The following is a 16496-nucleotide window of genomic DNA, read 5'->3' on the forward strand; positions in this document are numbered from 1 at the left end:
TTCATACCTTTGTAGTCTCTTTTTATTTAAGCTTAGGTCCCTGGTTTGAGAACCAACTTTCTTGCCCTCCAGCTGAATTTGAAATTTAACCACGTTATGGTCATTCATTCCTAGAGGATCCTTTACTACGAGATCATTTATTAATCCTGTCTCATTGCACATTACCAGCTCCCTGGTTGGTTCTGCAACGTACTGTTCAAGGAAACTCTTGGATGCACTCTATGAACTCTTCCTCGAGGCTGCCCTGGCTAATTTGCTTTGTCCAATCAAATGAAAGTTAAAATCACCCATGATTATTGCTGTTCCTTTATTACAAGCCTCCCTCACTTTTTAATTTATACTTCGTCCAACTGTGTAGCTACTATTAGCGGGCCTATAGACTACGCCCATCAGCGACTTTTTCCCCTTATTATTCTTTATCTCCACCCAAACTGTTTCAACATCCTGATCCTCTGAGCCAATATCGTTTCTCACCAACACACTGATACCATTCTTTATTAACAGTGCTACCCAACCTTCTTTTCCTTTCTGTCTGTCCTTTTGAATTGTCAAATACTCCTGAATATATAGTTCCCAGTCCTTGTCACCTTGCAACCACGTCTCTGTAGTGGCTATCACATCATACCCATTTGTGCCGCTCCCTGCTGTGTTGAGTGGATAATGACAATGGAGCACTGTTCCCAAGTGACAACATACGACAATGTCAACATATAAGGAAAGGTGTTGATGAGTGATAGCTGGATAACTTCCCCAATGTTTTGCTGTTTGAAGTAGAAGCATGCCAGTAGTTTGCAGTTTGCCAAGGGAGAATTCTCCCCTGGAAGAGTTGATTTGATCCTACAGGAAATGCTAGAGAAAGCAATGGTTGAAGGACTCGCTGCCTATGTTGTGTGCTCCATGGTAGCACAGTACAGAAGCTTCTTGTATGCTTGCGGATTCAAATCTCACAAGGTTTACCAAGAAATACCAAATTGCACTGGGGTCTGTAGATTTGAGAAACATGCCTTATTTTACAAAAGCACTGTGTATAGCAGATATGGATTGCTGGACATGGGAATATTCTAAGGAATGTCAGTATCTCTGATAAGGGACCATCAGCTGAAATGTTTTGGCTGTGGTGTACTCAGCTTCACAATATGTACCTGCTCATTGCAGTAAATTATTTTCCATTCTTTTCTTCCGTGCCGAACAACACAAGGCAACCCATTTCTCCAACTGCTTTTACATCCAGCAGATCATGCTCTGGGTTGTTTCCGTAACCGAGCCCCTTTTTACATGGACAGGTCATTAGCCTAACTCAAAACTCCCTACCAGAAGAATCGACTAGATGGAATGGGGAAGTCGCTGCTCCACTCCCATTGGATGTGAATACCCATTATACAGTGGCCAGAGCTCTGGTCACTGGATGACCATGACTACAATTTGGTGATTGGGTGGGTGTAAAGTACCCCGCTCCCATCGTATACAAGCAAACTGCTGGATGTCAACCAGTATTCAAAGGCCAAATCTCTTGTCACCACTCACCAGGACTCTCAGGATGGGGCTCTAACCCATAACCGTCTGCCTCAGGCAGATTTTCTATCACTGAACCAAGGCTCACTTTTTTTTTCTCCATTGGAAGGATTTAAATACAGTCTGGGAATCTGCTGATTGGAAAATAAATACACTCCTGTGTTTTAAAGCACATGGAGACAACTGTATTTGAGCAATATTCACAAGATTTTGTTTGGTTAAAAAGGTTTTATTATAAATCTATTAAAGTATTTGTTGTAACCAATTATGTGTACTAGTGAGTTTTCAAGCTAAACATTCAGCTAGCCTGCTGTCGTTTGCAGTGCTCAAAAGTGTTTGTTTCTCTCTGCTCTTGAAATTTCCTTTTGCTGGTCTTATTTCGACTCCAGTCAGAGATAGTCAATTAATTACTGTTATAGGGCCAGTGAATAACTGGCTAGTAGCTAAAGATTTACCTAACCTTTTGTTATTTTAGGAAATCCACATTTTTTCAATGTTATTTTAATATGTACTTAATCACCTTAAAAACTTTCTTTTCATTACTTTTGAAGAATTAGAGAGGGAAACATGCATGTGAGCTGGCTCTTCCTTCCCTTGGTCAGTTCTTATTCAGAAATTGGCATCCTAATATGATTTTATTTGTTCTCAGCATGTTGGCAAGACTGCATTTATTGCCCATCCCTTGTTGCCATGAGAACCACTTTCTTGAACTGCTGTAGTCCTTGTGGTGATCGTGCTGCCATGATGTTGGTGTTAGATAGTGAATTCCAGGATTTTTGACCCAGTGATGATGAAGGAACAGTAATATTATGTTCAAGTCAGATTGGTGTGTTACTTGGAAGTGTTGGTGTTCCCATTAAATTGCTGCCCTTGTCCATCGCTGTTAGAGCTTTAGTGAGTTGCCTCAGTAGCTATGCATACTGCTGTCACAAGTGTGCCAGTGGTGGAGGGGGTGTATATTGAGTCATGTGGCAGGACTACCAATCATGCTGATTGCTTTGTTCTGCAATATAGCAAGCTTCTTGAGTGTTGTTGCGGCATCCAGACGAGTGGTGAGTAATTCATCACACTCTTGACTTGAATTTTGTGGATGATGACAAGGCTTTGAGGGATCAGGAGCTGAGTTACTTGTCGAAGAATACACCGCCTAGGCACTGCTCTTGTAGCTGTAGAGTTGATCTAGCTCATTCACTTAAAATTCTGAACACTGGAATTTGGCAATGGTGGTGCCATTGAAGGTTAGGGGGAGTTGATTGGACATTATTTTGTTGGAAATGTTCATTGCCTGGCATTTGTGTGGTGTCAGTGTTACCCGTCCTGTGTCAGCCCAAACCCTGCTATTGTCTAGGTCATATTGGCTGACATGGCCTGCTTCATTATAGGAAGAGCTGTGCATGGAGTTGAATGCTGGAAAATTTTCAATGAACAGCCCCAATCCTGACCTTTTGACAGAAGGCAGGTCAGTGAGGAAGCAGTTGAAGATGCTTGGGCCAAGGCCATTTCCCTGAGAAATCCTATAATGTTCTTGGACTGTGATGATTGGTGTCTAACAACCACAATTATCTCCCTGTCTGTCAGATGTGAATCCAGCTACTGGAGGGTTTTCCCGTTGAGCCCCAGTGGCCTCAATTTTGCTATGGCTCATTGGTACCATTCTCTACTGAATATTATCTTGATGTCCAGGGCAATTACTCTTGCCTCTGCTCTGGCATTCAGCATTTGCATTCTTGTCTGAATGCAGACTGGAGCTGAGTGATTCTGGTGAAACCTGAACTGATGGTGAACAGGCTATAGGTGAATAGGTGTTGCTTGATGATCACTTTGCCAATGATTGGAAGGTGTCTGATATGAAAGAGTTTGTCATGATAATATTCATTTTTCTGGTTAGGCTATACCTGGGAAATCTTCCACATTATCGGGTAGATAACTGTGTCACAGCTGCATTGGAACAACTTGGCTAGCATGGGTGGCTAGTTCTGGTACGAATATCTTCAGCAGTTCAACCGGGTTGTTGTCTGGGCCCCTAGCCTTAGCTATTTAGCGCACTTGGCTGCTTAATTTCACTTGGAGTGAACTGAATTGGCAGAATACTGGCATCTGTGATGGTGGAGATTGTGATAGTATTGAAAGAATGTGAGTATACATCAAATTATCTTGAGACAAAATCCTCCCAGTTTGTGCATTTAAATATAGGATGAGTGATCTGAAATCATTGATCAGCAGTGTTTATTAGATTTGTATCCTAAATTATTCTGCATGAGCACAAATATTTGAATGACTGACTGCTTCCTCCCAGTATTCACAAGGAAGACATGAGCTACATGCCCCCCCCCCACACACTACCAGATATCCCAAGTAAAATCAATGACTTTGTTATTTGGAAATCCTAGACAGGCTAATCGGGCTCAAAAGAATTCCCCAAAGATATAACATATTTATCCCAGAGTGCTGAAAGCAACTAGGAAAAAAAATTGTGTGGGCGTCAATGGACATGAGGGAAATGAGCTGATACAGTATCCATATTTCAAAAGGGTGACAAAGCAGACACCGGCAACTCGAGACCCATCCGTCTACTTCCATTCAATGTAAATTGTGAAATCGCTTATTAGGAGTAAACTTGGAAGATATTATGTACAATAATAACCTAATTACTGTAACAGCAATCAGCATCAATATAAAGAGGAAGATCCTGCCTGACTAACTTCTTGAGAAGGTGCATTGTGGTAAGCCCTTTGATGAAGTGTACCTCAACGTTCCAAAAGGCGTTTGACAAAGTTCCACACACAGCTGTTAATTAAACTCAAAAGCTCTGGAGATTCAGTGTAAACCCTTGGAATGGATAAGGAACTGAATATAAGGTAGGAAAGAAAAAGTACTCATTAGAGAAGTTATGTCTGAATGAGGGAGTGAGGGGAGAGTACTGAGTGGAGCACCTCGGGGCTCATCAATGCTAAACCACTACTGTTTCTAATTTACATAAATGAGCTGGATTCAGAAACTCCGTAAAAGGTTCAAACTAGAGAAGCATACTTTTAAGACCGATATTAGGAAATTCTTCTTCACACAAAGAGAGATCAGCATGTGGAATAAACTTCTAGATAGAGTAGTTGAGGCAAATACCCTGGAATCATTTGACAAACTGTTGAATGCTACTCTGGGATGATGATGTGATCTTTCTGGATAGATGAATCAAGATGGGCTGAATGATCTTCCTCATCCATAATTATCTTGTGAATTTCACACAGGGGGAGAGAGAAGAGAATAGAGACAAACTGAGAACCACTGACACATGCACAAGGACAAAGTGAGTTTTATGTCTATTACTGTCAAGAATGGTCTTTTTGTACAAGTGAGTACCATGTGAAGGTGGGCTTACAAAATATTTGACTTAACATTTTGCTCCAGTGCTTCAGGATTTTGCTACGTATGTCCACCCCTGGGTTAAAGTGCTGTGAGTACAGGCAGAACTGGCAGAACTTTGGGGTTTACTATGGAGCATTACATTGTTCCAGTTGATTAGATGCACCAAAATAGCTGGCTGAAAAGTTACATTGGGGAGGAAAAAAGGGAAGGTGACTAATTGAGCAGAATTTAAACTGAGGTATTGGGAATCCTTAAAAGTCACGAGATATAAATAAGTAGAAAAAAACAGGGGGGAAACTAATGTGCAGATGCTCTCGTGGCTATTTGTGCAGAAATAAAGAATGCCTGTATGGGCTTTGAAATCGTATCTGCAAAAGAGGAAAATGTTAGAAAAGATAAATAAACTGGAGGAATTACTACCTAAAAATGAATTGATCGCAGCAGGAATAACAGGAAAATAAAGCAAAGTTGAATGAATTAAATAGATCTACAAGAAACCACATTTTCCTCTGTCATGTTAAGTGCACTGAGACATCTGTGTGTGTGTGTGGAATGCTATGGAACTGTAAGTTATTGAATGGGATTTGCTACCTCTCCAAGATGCGGTATTAGCCTTTTATATTTAGCACGAAAAGTACATCTTTCTCTACTGATCTGTCTAGCAGTATGAATAGACCAAGGAGTATAAAGCCAAGACAACAGTTTATCAAACATTTGCTCCCAACATTGGAACTGATAAGCTATGTAATGTAAGGGCAGAAACTACTGGTCTTGCACAAACCCCTAATGTGCTTGAAGAACAGAACTGACTAATATCTACCGTAAAAAGAGTGTTTCCTTTATTGTATCCTTGAAGCCATCAAGAACTTGTTTCCTTTGTGTATGTATGTTGACTTCGGTCCACCTGCCTGTTATGTTCCCGGTTCTATTGCCAGTATTGCATATTATGTCTGAGATTTAATTGAAGTACTGTTTCTCAGTTATAACTTTAAATAAATGAGTCTATAAACATTCTTTAAAATGTATTATTAAACAAGTGATAGTGGGTTATCTTGGAATTGATAGTTTTTGTTCATTTTTCAGGTACCCATGGATTTAGTTAACCCTTCTCGAAACATTGAGCACAAGTCCAGGTAAATGACCGACAGTGGACATAAATGTGATACAGTGTAAGGACTCGTGGCTGATCCAAAAGAGGAGGATTTTTAAAATTGATACACTTGGATGAAGGAGCCAAGGCCTGCAGTGCAAGGCATTACTAAGGTTTAAAAGATAAGAAAAGAAGACTGCAAAATAAATCTTAATTTCAACAAATTGAGGGCGTAGGAGGAAGAACACCACAACTGCCAATGTATTTGCAGTTTAGGAAGATGATGACACAAAAAGTCTGGAGCGCTGACTATAGCACTATGCATAACATCAAATCCCCTGGGAGGACGGGCGCACCAAAATCAGCGTCCTCATTCAGGCTAACATCCCCAGCATTGAAGCACTGACCATACTCGATCAGCTCCGCTGGGCAGGCCACATAGTCCGCATGCCAGACACGAGACTCCCAAAGCACGTGCTCTACTCTGAGCTCCTTCATGGCAAACGAGCCAAAGTTGGGCAGCGGAAATGTTACAAGGATGCCCTCAAAGCCTCCCTGATAAAGTGCAACATCCCCACTGACACCTGGGAGTCCCTGGCCCAAGACCACCCTAAGTGGAGGAAGTGCATCAGAGCACCTTGAGTCTCAATGCTGAGAGCATGCAGAAAGCAAGCGCAGGCAGCGGAAAGAGCATGCGGCGAACCAGTCCCACCCACCCCTTCCCTCAACGACTGTCTGTCCCACCTGTGACAGTGTCTGTGGCGCTTGTTTTGGACTGTTCAGTCACCAAAGAACTTACTTCAGGAGTGGAACCAAAGGTTCCAACTGAAAGATGTTGAAGGCTAAATATAAACAAGGATCATATGTCAAATGGCAGGCTTTTGTTGTATCCTGTGCTGGAGTGTGTGAGTGGTGTTAAAAGCGCCTCTCCTTAGGCCCAAATTTGCCCAGGAGTTGCTCCGTTTTGTTTGGAGCAACTTGATTTTTCTGCAGTATCTTAAAAATCCCCATTCTGAATATTTACTCTGTGCCAGTGTAAGTGAGTTAATTAGGATTTAAAAATTTTTTTTTTTTTCAAAAGGGGGCATTACCAACCAACTATGCCCATTTTGGCCATTTAAGCCAGTTTGGACAGCTAATAGTTGCTCCAAACTAACTTCGGCCAGCGTATGTGGCCACTTGTGGCTGCACAGAAAACCCTTGCGGAGAGTTAAGAAATCAGCGCAGGTAGCCAGAGATTCGCGGGGCGGGGGGGGAGGGGCGACCTTGCAAAGCACTAAACACATTCACAACAACATTCAAGAAGCATAAAAACCATCAATAATAAATTTTAAAAAATAAAACTTAAGTCCTACCTTCCTAACTCGACCCAGGAAGTCAATGGGCTGACTCCGACTCTCTCCAGGACTGGACTTCTCTCCGAGGTGACAGTGAGTTGACTGCCCATTTTACACAGAAAATTGGATGGTGTACAAAGCAGGTGGCTGACTCGCTGCTACCTCTTTCCTGTCCGGCAGGAGCAGTTAAAATCAGCTCCTAAGCATTCTATCACCTCTCCTAATATCTATTTTGGTTGACGGTCCATTTTTGCCTGATTATACCTCTCTGAAGCACCTTGGGATGTTCTTTTATGTTAAAGGTGCCATATAAATGCAAGTTGTTGTAGTGCAGTGTTGAGTCTAATGCTTCTAGTAATGATGGATCACCAGTAGATACTGTAATATATGCACCTATGAGTATGCTCATAGGTTTGTAGAGCTGTTGCATTGAGTGGCTTAGCCAGTCACATGATGTTCACAAGACTCAATAAAACCCCAGGCAGTTGGGTCTAGGTCATCCATAATGAGGCATGCAGTTGTGAGCCTAGTGGATGAAGTGGTAATGTGTAGTGTGATTGTTAAACCTTTGTTAATAAACCAACTAGTTCGTAATAGCAATGTGTTGCTATGAATTCTTAAGCAAAGAACCCATGAAGCAAATACATTACAGGTACAAAAGTAGGTTTTGATTCAGTGCAAAGGCCTCAAAATGAGTTCCATTATTTTGTACTATTACTTCTGTTATATAAAACTCTGACTACTCCTGTTTTGTTTTGCATTAAATCTCATCGTCCTTACTGACCTTCACTAGCTCCCTGCCCCTCAATGTATCAAATTGAAAATCCTCAACCTGGTCTATAAATCCAACCAATCCCTGAAAACTCCTACATCCCTATCGCCCCTCCTGAATGCATCGCTCCTCTGATTGTGGCTTTTTGTTCATTCCTCCCAACTGCCCCCCTCCCCCAGTTTGCCCCACCAGTGGTAGTAGAGCCTTTTGCCTCTCAACCTCTTCTTTTTTTTTTAAAAAGCAAAATATATATATATATATATATATATATTGTGTTTTCAAAATCCAGCATTTTGTCAGTCGTCCATTCGATTTCCTTATCTCTGCTTCTGGCTCAGTAATATTTCCAATCATTATAAGTGAAGCATCTTGGGACGTTTTTGACATTAAAGGTTCTACATAGTTGTTGCTGTTATCACACAACATGTGAATTTCTAAAAGCAAAATTGACAATGTGCTTTTTCACTGGCTTCATTTCAAAACATTGCTGCATCGAAGTAGCTTAACATATACAAACTATGGTCAAATGGCACAAGCATTTTTTTGCATTAAGAAAACTTGTTTTAATTTCATGGTGTAATTATTTTCTGAAACTTTAGACTTTCGAGCTTCACCGTGGTCCTAATTTTAAACGTCAATTGCTCCAATTTTCCCCAAAATATATAATTCAAATTTTCCAGATAATGGTAGAATGTAATTAAGAACTAATATTACAACAACAGTATCATAACCTACTTAGCTGTACTCTTCTATTTTTACGGTAGCCTTTAATGTCAAATTAATTCATGTTTAAGCTCGTTAAAGAGAAGGAAAAAGAAAATCCCTTTTCTACAAAAACATAATTGATTATTTATACCAAATGTATTCATTGAAAATATATTGTTTAGACTGGGGCTTCCAGCAGGTCTAGAACAAAAGTGGAAGCTTACCCATAGATAAACTGGGGAGAGTGATGCACAGAGATCTCTGTTTGAGAACTGGTTTCTGAGGAAAGTAGCTTTTATTCTCCATGCCAACAGAAACTGAAACAATGGTCAGTTGAAGTTGTTGTTTTCAGCAGGTCAAATTCTTAAAGGGATAATGGCTCAAATGGTTTCTTGTAGTAGGTGGAGGAATATTTATTTTTGTATTTTGAGCTACATTCAGAAAATGAGGAAGGCAGTGGCCAGTATTTTTAGTCTAATTTTCTTTATTCCCTCCACTCTGAAGGAAGTTCCTGAAAAGTCTGACCCGAAAGGAGCCTGGCGAATTGCTGTTGGTGATTGGAACAGGAGTGAGTGCTGCAGTTGCTCCACATATACCTGCACTATGCTCATGGCGAAGCTGTATCGAAGCAGTAATCAATGCAGCAGAAGACCTGGAGGTGCTTCATCCTTCTGATATTGTGGACTTCCGTCACAAAGTAACAGAAGATCGTGATCTTCTTGTGCTTGCCCATGATCTAATCCGGAAAATGTCACCAGTAAGTCATCATAGTGTTTCAAGCTGTAGAATAAAACATTTACACATTAAGCTTAGATGCGCAACTTTTATTTACATATTTGGTGTTTTAGTCTGAAGGTTAAGTTTTAGTTATGCTTCAAACATTGTTTTTAAAAAAAAAAACAGTGGTCGTAAGCTTTTTTTCTGGTTTTAATGAAGACTTCAAACAAACTATTTGAGAAAAACTATTCTAAAATTACTATATGCATTTAAATTTAAATTCTTCCTCCCTTTTTTGTGAATTTTGTGCTCATAAAGGGGTGATGGAGAGTGAAATAGTTCAGACCGTTTTGTAACCCAGTGTCAGGATTACGCATTTCGTTGTCGCACAGTTTCACACTTTCCAAACAATGTGCCTTTGTCCTAAACTCAGACCTGCATCCCCGAGCCACTCCAGCCATCCATACAACCTCTTTTTTTTTTTGGTGCTCAGTGCTGCTCACTATTCCAGGATCATCATGGAGTGCAAAGATAACCCTCTGCTTTTCTTCTCCACTACAAACCTCCACCATCACCTCTAACAACAAGTGCGAGGAGCATTTTGTCATTAAGATTGACACCATCTGTTCAGCTGCTTCTGCAGCTTCCTTCCATTCCCGAGCCTACCAAGCCAAACTTTCCTTAAGGTCTCCCTCCCTCCCCCCCCCCCTCCCCCCGCGCGCGAGCCCAGAGCGTGTATATTTCTTCAGTTTTTCTCCTATTTTCCCTCATGCCCTCTCTAAGCTCATCTTGTTCAAGGTGCTATATAACTGCAAGTAGTTACTTTTTAGGTCATCAGCAGGCAGGGGTAGCTTCCATCCCATCAGTCTGGCCTGGATTTGAACTTAGGCCTGATATGCCAGCCAGTTCTCCAATTTGATATTTTAAATGAATGTTGATTTCTTACTAGTTTCAACGTTATGTATGAAGTTAGGTATATGCATATAATTGAAATTGCTATGCCACTTATAATGCTTAGATAATCTTCCATGGCTTTGCTCGCTGTATGTTTTTTGCTTACCAGATTTTTGTTTGTGCCTGACACATTCTGTTGCTATAAATTCTGTGACTGTGTCCTGCTTCCCCCAATCCCTCTCTTCTATCACTGATCTATTTTTTCTGATCTCTTGTCTTCTCAGGGGGCCTCCTCTGCCTCGCCTTCGTGTGCACCCCCTCAGTCCCTCTCTTGTGGATGCCTCCCCCCCCACTTCCCGCGTGCCTGAGTTACTTGTCATCTCTCTTGATGTTGAAATTGAGTTGATCCCCCATGACATTGCACTTGAGTCAATCAGAAAAATGTGATGGACAATTTTTTTGTGCTATGGACACTGGCTGAGAAACTGGACTCGCTTGCCATCTTGAAAGAAAAATGGGGGCTGCCTCGCTTCTGCCCACTGCTGTCGCGGAATACGGCGGCTGCCATTTTTGGCAGGTCGACAGCGCTGCCGTAGCACGCGCTCACTCCAGATATTTAGATGAGACAAATTGTGACGTCAATCGGCGTGCAACATTGATTTTGACGCACGAATTGACATTTTGGATGTCTCCGTTCCTTTTAAACCTGCCCCCACCCCCCCCTCCCAAAATCATGACCAGCAGGAAGGAACCCCCAAGTGCTATTTAAAGGGATTATCAACAACTTTCACCTGATTTGCTTTTTCATTTCTGTTGGCGCGGTGTAAGTTTGTGCAACTGTTTGGAGTTTTTTTTAGTTATTTAAAGTTGGTACTGCTGCAAGTGGAGAACACGTTGCTCATTTAAAGGATTCTGCTCCCACCACTTGCTCAGTCATGGGGGCTCGACTGCAGTCCCTCTCACGCTTCAGTATGATGGGGTTGGAGTGGAAGCAGCGAAGAAGAGAACAAGATGCTTGCAGAGGGAGGAGAAGGAGAGGCAGGAGGGCTCTCAGCAGGAGGCCTTAACCACCTAGGCTCTTCCAAGAGCACTTCTCCTACCTGCACTTAAGCCAGGAGCTGTGCATTAGGAAGTTCTGCTTCATCAAGGAGATGGTCACAGAACTCTGCCACCACCTGCAACCTGACCTGCAGCCTCAAAACAGGGCAATGATGGCGCTGCCAGTGGCCCTCAAGGTCAGCGTGACCCTCAATTTTTTCACCACCGGATCTTTCCAATCTGGAACAAGGAGATCTAGCTAACATCTCCCAGTTCGCCGTCCATCGCTGCATCTGAGAGATCACAGAGGCTCTGTACTCCAGGAGAAGGGACTTCATTGTCTTCTCTCTGAACAGAAAGGAGCAGCGCACGCGTGGCTTTGTCACAATATTGGGTGTTCCCATGGTGCAGGGTGCCATTGACTGCACACACTTAGCTTTGCGGACGCCACATATCAAGTCTAAGATGATCTGTAGCCGCAAAGGCTACCACACTCTTAATGTGCAGTTGATGTGCGACCACGCCCAGCGCATCCTGGCAGCAGTCATGATGCCGTCACCCTGTGCCAGTCTGGTGTGCCAGCAATCGTCTCGGCACCATGTCAAACCTGAGGTGGTTGCTCTGAGACCATGGTTATCTGCTGTACACCTGGCTGATGAATCCCCTCCGCAACCCCACCACTCGTGGCCAGCACTCCTCATGAGAGCCATGCTGCCCGAGGAACTCATCGAACGGACCATCAGGGTGCTCAAGCAATGGTTCTGCTGCTTTGACCGCTTGGGAGGAGCCCTCCAGTACTCGCCGGAGCGGGTGTCCCATTTCGTGGTGGTCTGCAGCATGCTCCATAATCTGGTCATCATGAGGGCGCAGCCCTTGCCACCACGGCCTCTGGGACTACCTGAGGAGGAGGCAGACAGCTGATCTCCATTCTGGACGGGCTGTCCATGAGCGCCTCATCAGCTTCTGCAGTTGGGCTTACCTGTCTGCTTCTGCTCCTGCTCCTGGGGGTTATGAGCCACCTTTGTAAGAGAAAGGGGAGTATGTCAGTGAGTGTGGTGCAGTGTGTTGCGGTGATGTGCCTACCATGGTTGAATAACTGGCAGTGTGTGCAAGGTGTGAGATGTGGTGCGTCTTGCAGCAGTGGTAAGTGTGTGAGGGTGAGGTGAAACTGTCATTGTGAGGTATGATTACTAGAGATTGTTGGCAGGTGAGTGATGGGGGTGTGGTGCATTGAGCAGTGTGTGAGGCTAGTGGTGCAGATGGTGGGATATGGTATTTGAAGATGCATTCACTCACTTTGACCATTTGTGTGAGGTCATTAATTCGATTGGTAGAAGATTTGAGGAGCAATTTCTTCACCCAGAGCGTTGTGGGGGTCTGGAACTCACTGCCTGAAAGGGTGGTAGAGGCAGAAACCTTCACCACATTTAAAAGTACTTGGATGTGCAGTAACCTGCAGGACTACGGACCTCGAGCTGGAAAGTGGGATTTGGCTGGATAGCCTCGTGTTGGCGGACATGGACACGATGGGCCAAAATGGCCTCCTTCTGTGCTGTAAATTTCTATGATTAAACTTCTTGTGACACTGGATCTAGGACCTGGGGACAACAATTGTCGTACTGACCGCTTCAGCTATCTCCTCCCACAGCCTTCTGCTGTTCTGCCTTGAAGGCCTCCTGCTTCCCTGCGGGTAGAGGATCTGACTGCGTCATTGAATCCCCAGGACCAAGGCCTCTAGTGCAGCATCGGAGAATTTACTTGCCCTCTTGGTTGTAGGGTCAAGGCTTTCCCCACACTGACAATGAGGAGCTTCTGCAATAAAGCAGCTCCCTTTTAAGTAGCGCAGAGAGCCAAGGCCAAACTTTATTGGCCAGTAGACAGCACCGGATGTTGGACGCTTGTTCACTGCTAAGCCAATCAGCAGCGTGTTTATCACAAAGATCAGTGCTGCAATCATTATAATGAGCAGGCAGCATGAATTTTGCATGCTGCCTCCACCACTTTGACCGGACGCGTCACATTGCGCTTTGCGATGCTCGGGCCTGTTTTGGGTCCGTATCCAATTTCAAGGCCACAATTTCGAAAATAGATTTTTGTTTTATTAACTTTTTACAGAGAAATTTTAATTCTAAAGCTCTGGATACCATGTGTGATATTTTGAGCAACTAGATAAAATATAAAAGGCTGTAAAAAGTTTGATGAAAGCAAGTGATTGACAGATGCCATTTAACACTGAAAAATGTATAGTAATGCACATTGGTGCTATAACTTAATTGACAATAAGTGAGTGATGCTATATAATGTGTATCGGTGGTGGGAGGCAGTTAAACTTGCATGCAGTAGCTAATTATTAGTTACCTGGATCATTGCTATATATGGCACTGAAAGCAAGGGTAAGTATCTGGCTAGAAAAATGTAGATTAGTAATACTGAAAATTTGGAAACACTGCACATGCATGCTAAGTTTTTGAGAACTGTAGTTCAGAAAAGCTTTAATTAATGGAAAAAAATGTGAAAGGTAAGTAAAAGTGATTTTTGTTTTTCTGGTTCTAAGGGGAAATTAAGTGTTCTAAATCTCATCTCTTTAATGAAAATGGTGTTGGGGATGAGAGCGATTGATTAAAGTATCAAACAATCAAAAGTATTTTAACCTGTACATGCAAGAAAAACATAACAGTAGTTAAAGGTCACTGAGGAATGCTACTGCTTTGAATAATGATATGCATGTATGTGATTCTCACATGTTGAGCTTCTGATTTTAATTTATGTTTCTCTGGGTTGGTGAACATTTAGAAATTCATGGACTAATCAAGGGCAGCTAGTACAGATTTGTTATAGGCAAGTCATGTTTGATAAACTTAATAAGTTGTTTGAAGAGGTGGCTGATAATGAAAACACATTAGATGTAATGTAAATGCCTCACAAGAAGCTTCTACATAAAGGGAAGATTGGATAAATATTTGAAGCCGGGAGAAGGCAGGATAGTGGGATTAATTTTGAATTGCTTTAGTAAAGAGCTGACACAGACATAGTGGATTAAATGACCTTGTTCTGTGCTGTGAACTTACGGGGTTCGATGGGTGATGTATAAGTAAAAGCATGCTTCCCATACAAAGAAAAACTAGAACCAATAGTTCTATTTTGAGACATCATTTTCATTTGTTCAGTGGAAGTCAGAATATCTCTGCCTCCTAATAGCATTATTCTGCTCTTTTTTTTTCTGGCGACAAAGGCCCCAAGTTTCCACACGCGGCAAAACAGGCGCCCCTCCGAGCTGGGTGCCCGTTTTTCGTGCCGAAAACAGCGCCTGAAAAAAAACGCGCTATTCTCGAGCGTTTTGCAGCTCGATGTCAGCTTGGCGCGGCGCCCAGGGGGCGGAGCCTACCACTCGCGCCGATTTTGTAAGTAGGAGGGGGCGGGTACCATTTAAATGATTTTTTTTCGTGCCGGCAACCCTGCGCGTGCGCGTTGGAGCGTTCGCGCACGCGCAGTGTGAAGGAAACATTGGCACTCGGCCATTTTTGTAGTTCTTTGTAGCTGTTCAATTTTTAAAATTTTTTAATAAAACCACATTGCCCTTCCATGATCAGCACTGAGGCTTCTTGCAGCAGTGAGAAGGCTGCAGGAAGCCTCAGAAGTTGAGGCAGCCGTTTCCCGACGGGCCCGACCGACGGCAGGGGGGGCCTTCTCCCTCACCCCCCACCCCCCCCCCCCGCCGTTGGGAATGGCTGCCTCAACTTCTGAGGCTTCCTGCAGCCTTCTCACTGCCTCCCCCCCACTGCTGTCGGTCGGACCCTTACTGCCCCCCCCCGCCGTCGGGAATGGCTGCTGCCATCGGTCTGGCCCTTACTGCCTCCCCCTCCCCCCCCCCCGCCGTCGGGAATGGCGCCTTCCCTTCCCTGCCGTCGGGAACGGCTGCTGCCGTCGGTCGGGCCCTTACTGCCTTCCCTCCCCTGCCGTCGGGAACGGCTACCTCAACTTGTGAGGCTTCCTGAGGCTTCTCCCTGCCTGAAGCACTTTCACACAGGTAGGAACATGGTTTATTTAATCTTTTCTTTGCTTATGAATTTTTATTCAGGTTGGAATTATTTGTATAAGTATAATTAAGGATTTATTGTAGAATGTAATGACTTCCCCTCCCCCCCCCCCCCCCAACCTCGTTCCGGCCTAATTTGTAACCTGTGCCTGATTTTTTTAATGTGCAGACAAGGTTTTTTCAGGCCTACAAAAATCTTTACTTGCTCCATTCTAAGTTAGTTTGGAGTACGTTTTCACTGTGGAAACTTTCAAATCAGGTGTCTGGCTGGACACGCCCCCTTTTGGAAAAAAAATTTCTGTTCAAAAGTGAAACTGTTCTAACTGACTAGAACTGCAGAAAACTTAAATGTGGAGAATTGCGATTTCTAAGATACTCCGTTCTCCACCAGTTGCTCCTAAAAATCAGGAGCAAATCATGTGGAAACTTGGGGCCAAAGAGAGGGAACAATATTTGTCCTCCTCTTGGCCAACATCCGATAGTCCGACAGCCTTTGAACAGAGTCATCGAGACATATGGAGCAGCAAACCTGCCATGGATAACATATGAAGCAGAGGTGGAGTGGCTTGCAATTGTCACCTCGATGTATTATACAGTGCAACTGACGTGGAATTTACAGTGCATTCAAAAGGAAAATGAGCATACTCTTGGCTCATTCAGTGAAACCTATGTCATTAGTACATGGGGGAGATGAAATGGTTGGTGTAGATTCTGACAGAAGACCTAAATGCTGGGGCCACCTGGGTAGACTAACCTGTTCTTCTTCCCACATTTGGATTTTTCAGTGATACGTTATGGACTCATGAAATATTTAAATTAATGTTAACTGATTTACTGTTTGTATTGACACTTATTTACATGCAATTTATTCTGTATATTATATAAAATTAGATGGCCAAGTTCCTGTGATTTTTAAAAATAACTACTTGAAGATGGCTCATTTAGAAGATATCTCAGTTCTGACTCTTGTCTGCTCCACGCAAAATAAACATCTACTCATGATTTGCAAGAGTTGTTAAGGTGCATTTTGAC

General features: G+C 43.1%; 1 protein-coding gene across 3 annotated transcripts in view; it reads left to right on the top strand.

The window, feature by feature from the left end:
* Positions 1-16496, top strand: part of LOC139281490 (protein FAM118A-like) — a 64590-nt gene that overhangs the window by 7009 nt on the left and 41085 nt on the right. For 2 of the 3 annotated variants that reach the window (XM_070901661.1, XM_070901662.1), the window contains exons 2-4: positions 4758-4816; positions 5959-6008; positions 9284-9536. In XM_070901661.1, coding sequence (XP_070757762.1) covers positions 4802-4816; positions 5959-6008; positions 9284-9536 — 318 coding nt within the window. In that variant the 5' untranslated portion in view covers positions 4758-4801. The remainder of the gene's footprint in view (positions 1-4757; positions 4817-5958; positions 6009-9283; positions 9537-16496) is intronic. The other variant, XM_070901663.1, reaches the window with a different exon arrangement.

Source organism: Pristiophorus japonicus, chromosome 15, assembly GCF_044704955.1.
Source record: "Pristiophorus japonicus isolate sPriJap1 chromosome 15, sPriJap1.hap1, whole genome shotgun sequence".
Taxonomy (NCBI): Eukaryota; Metazoa; Chordata; class Chondrichthyes; family Pristiophoridae; genus Pristiophorus; species Pristiophorus japonicus.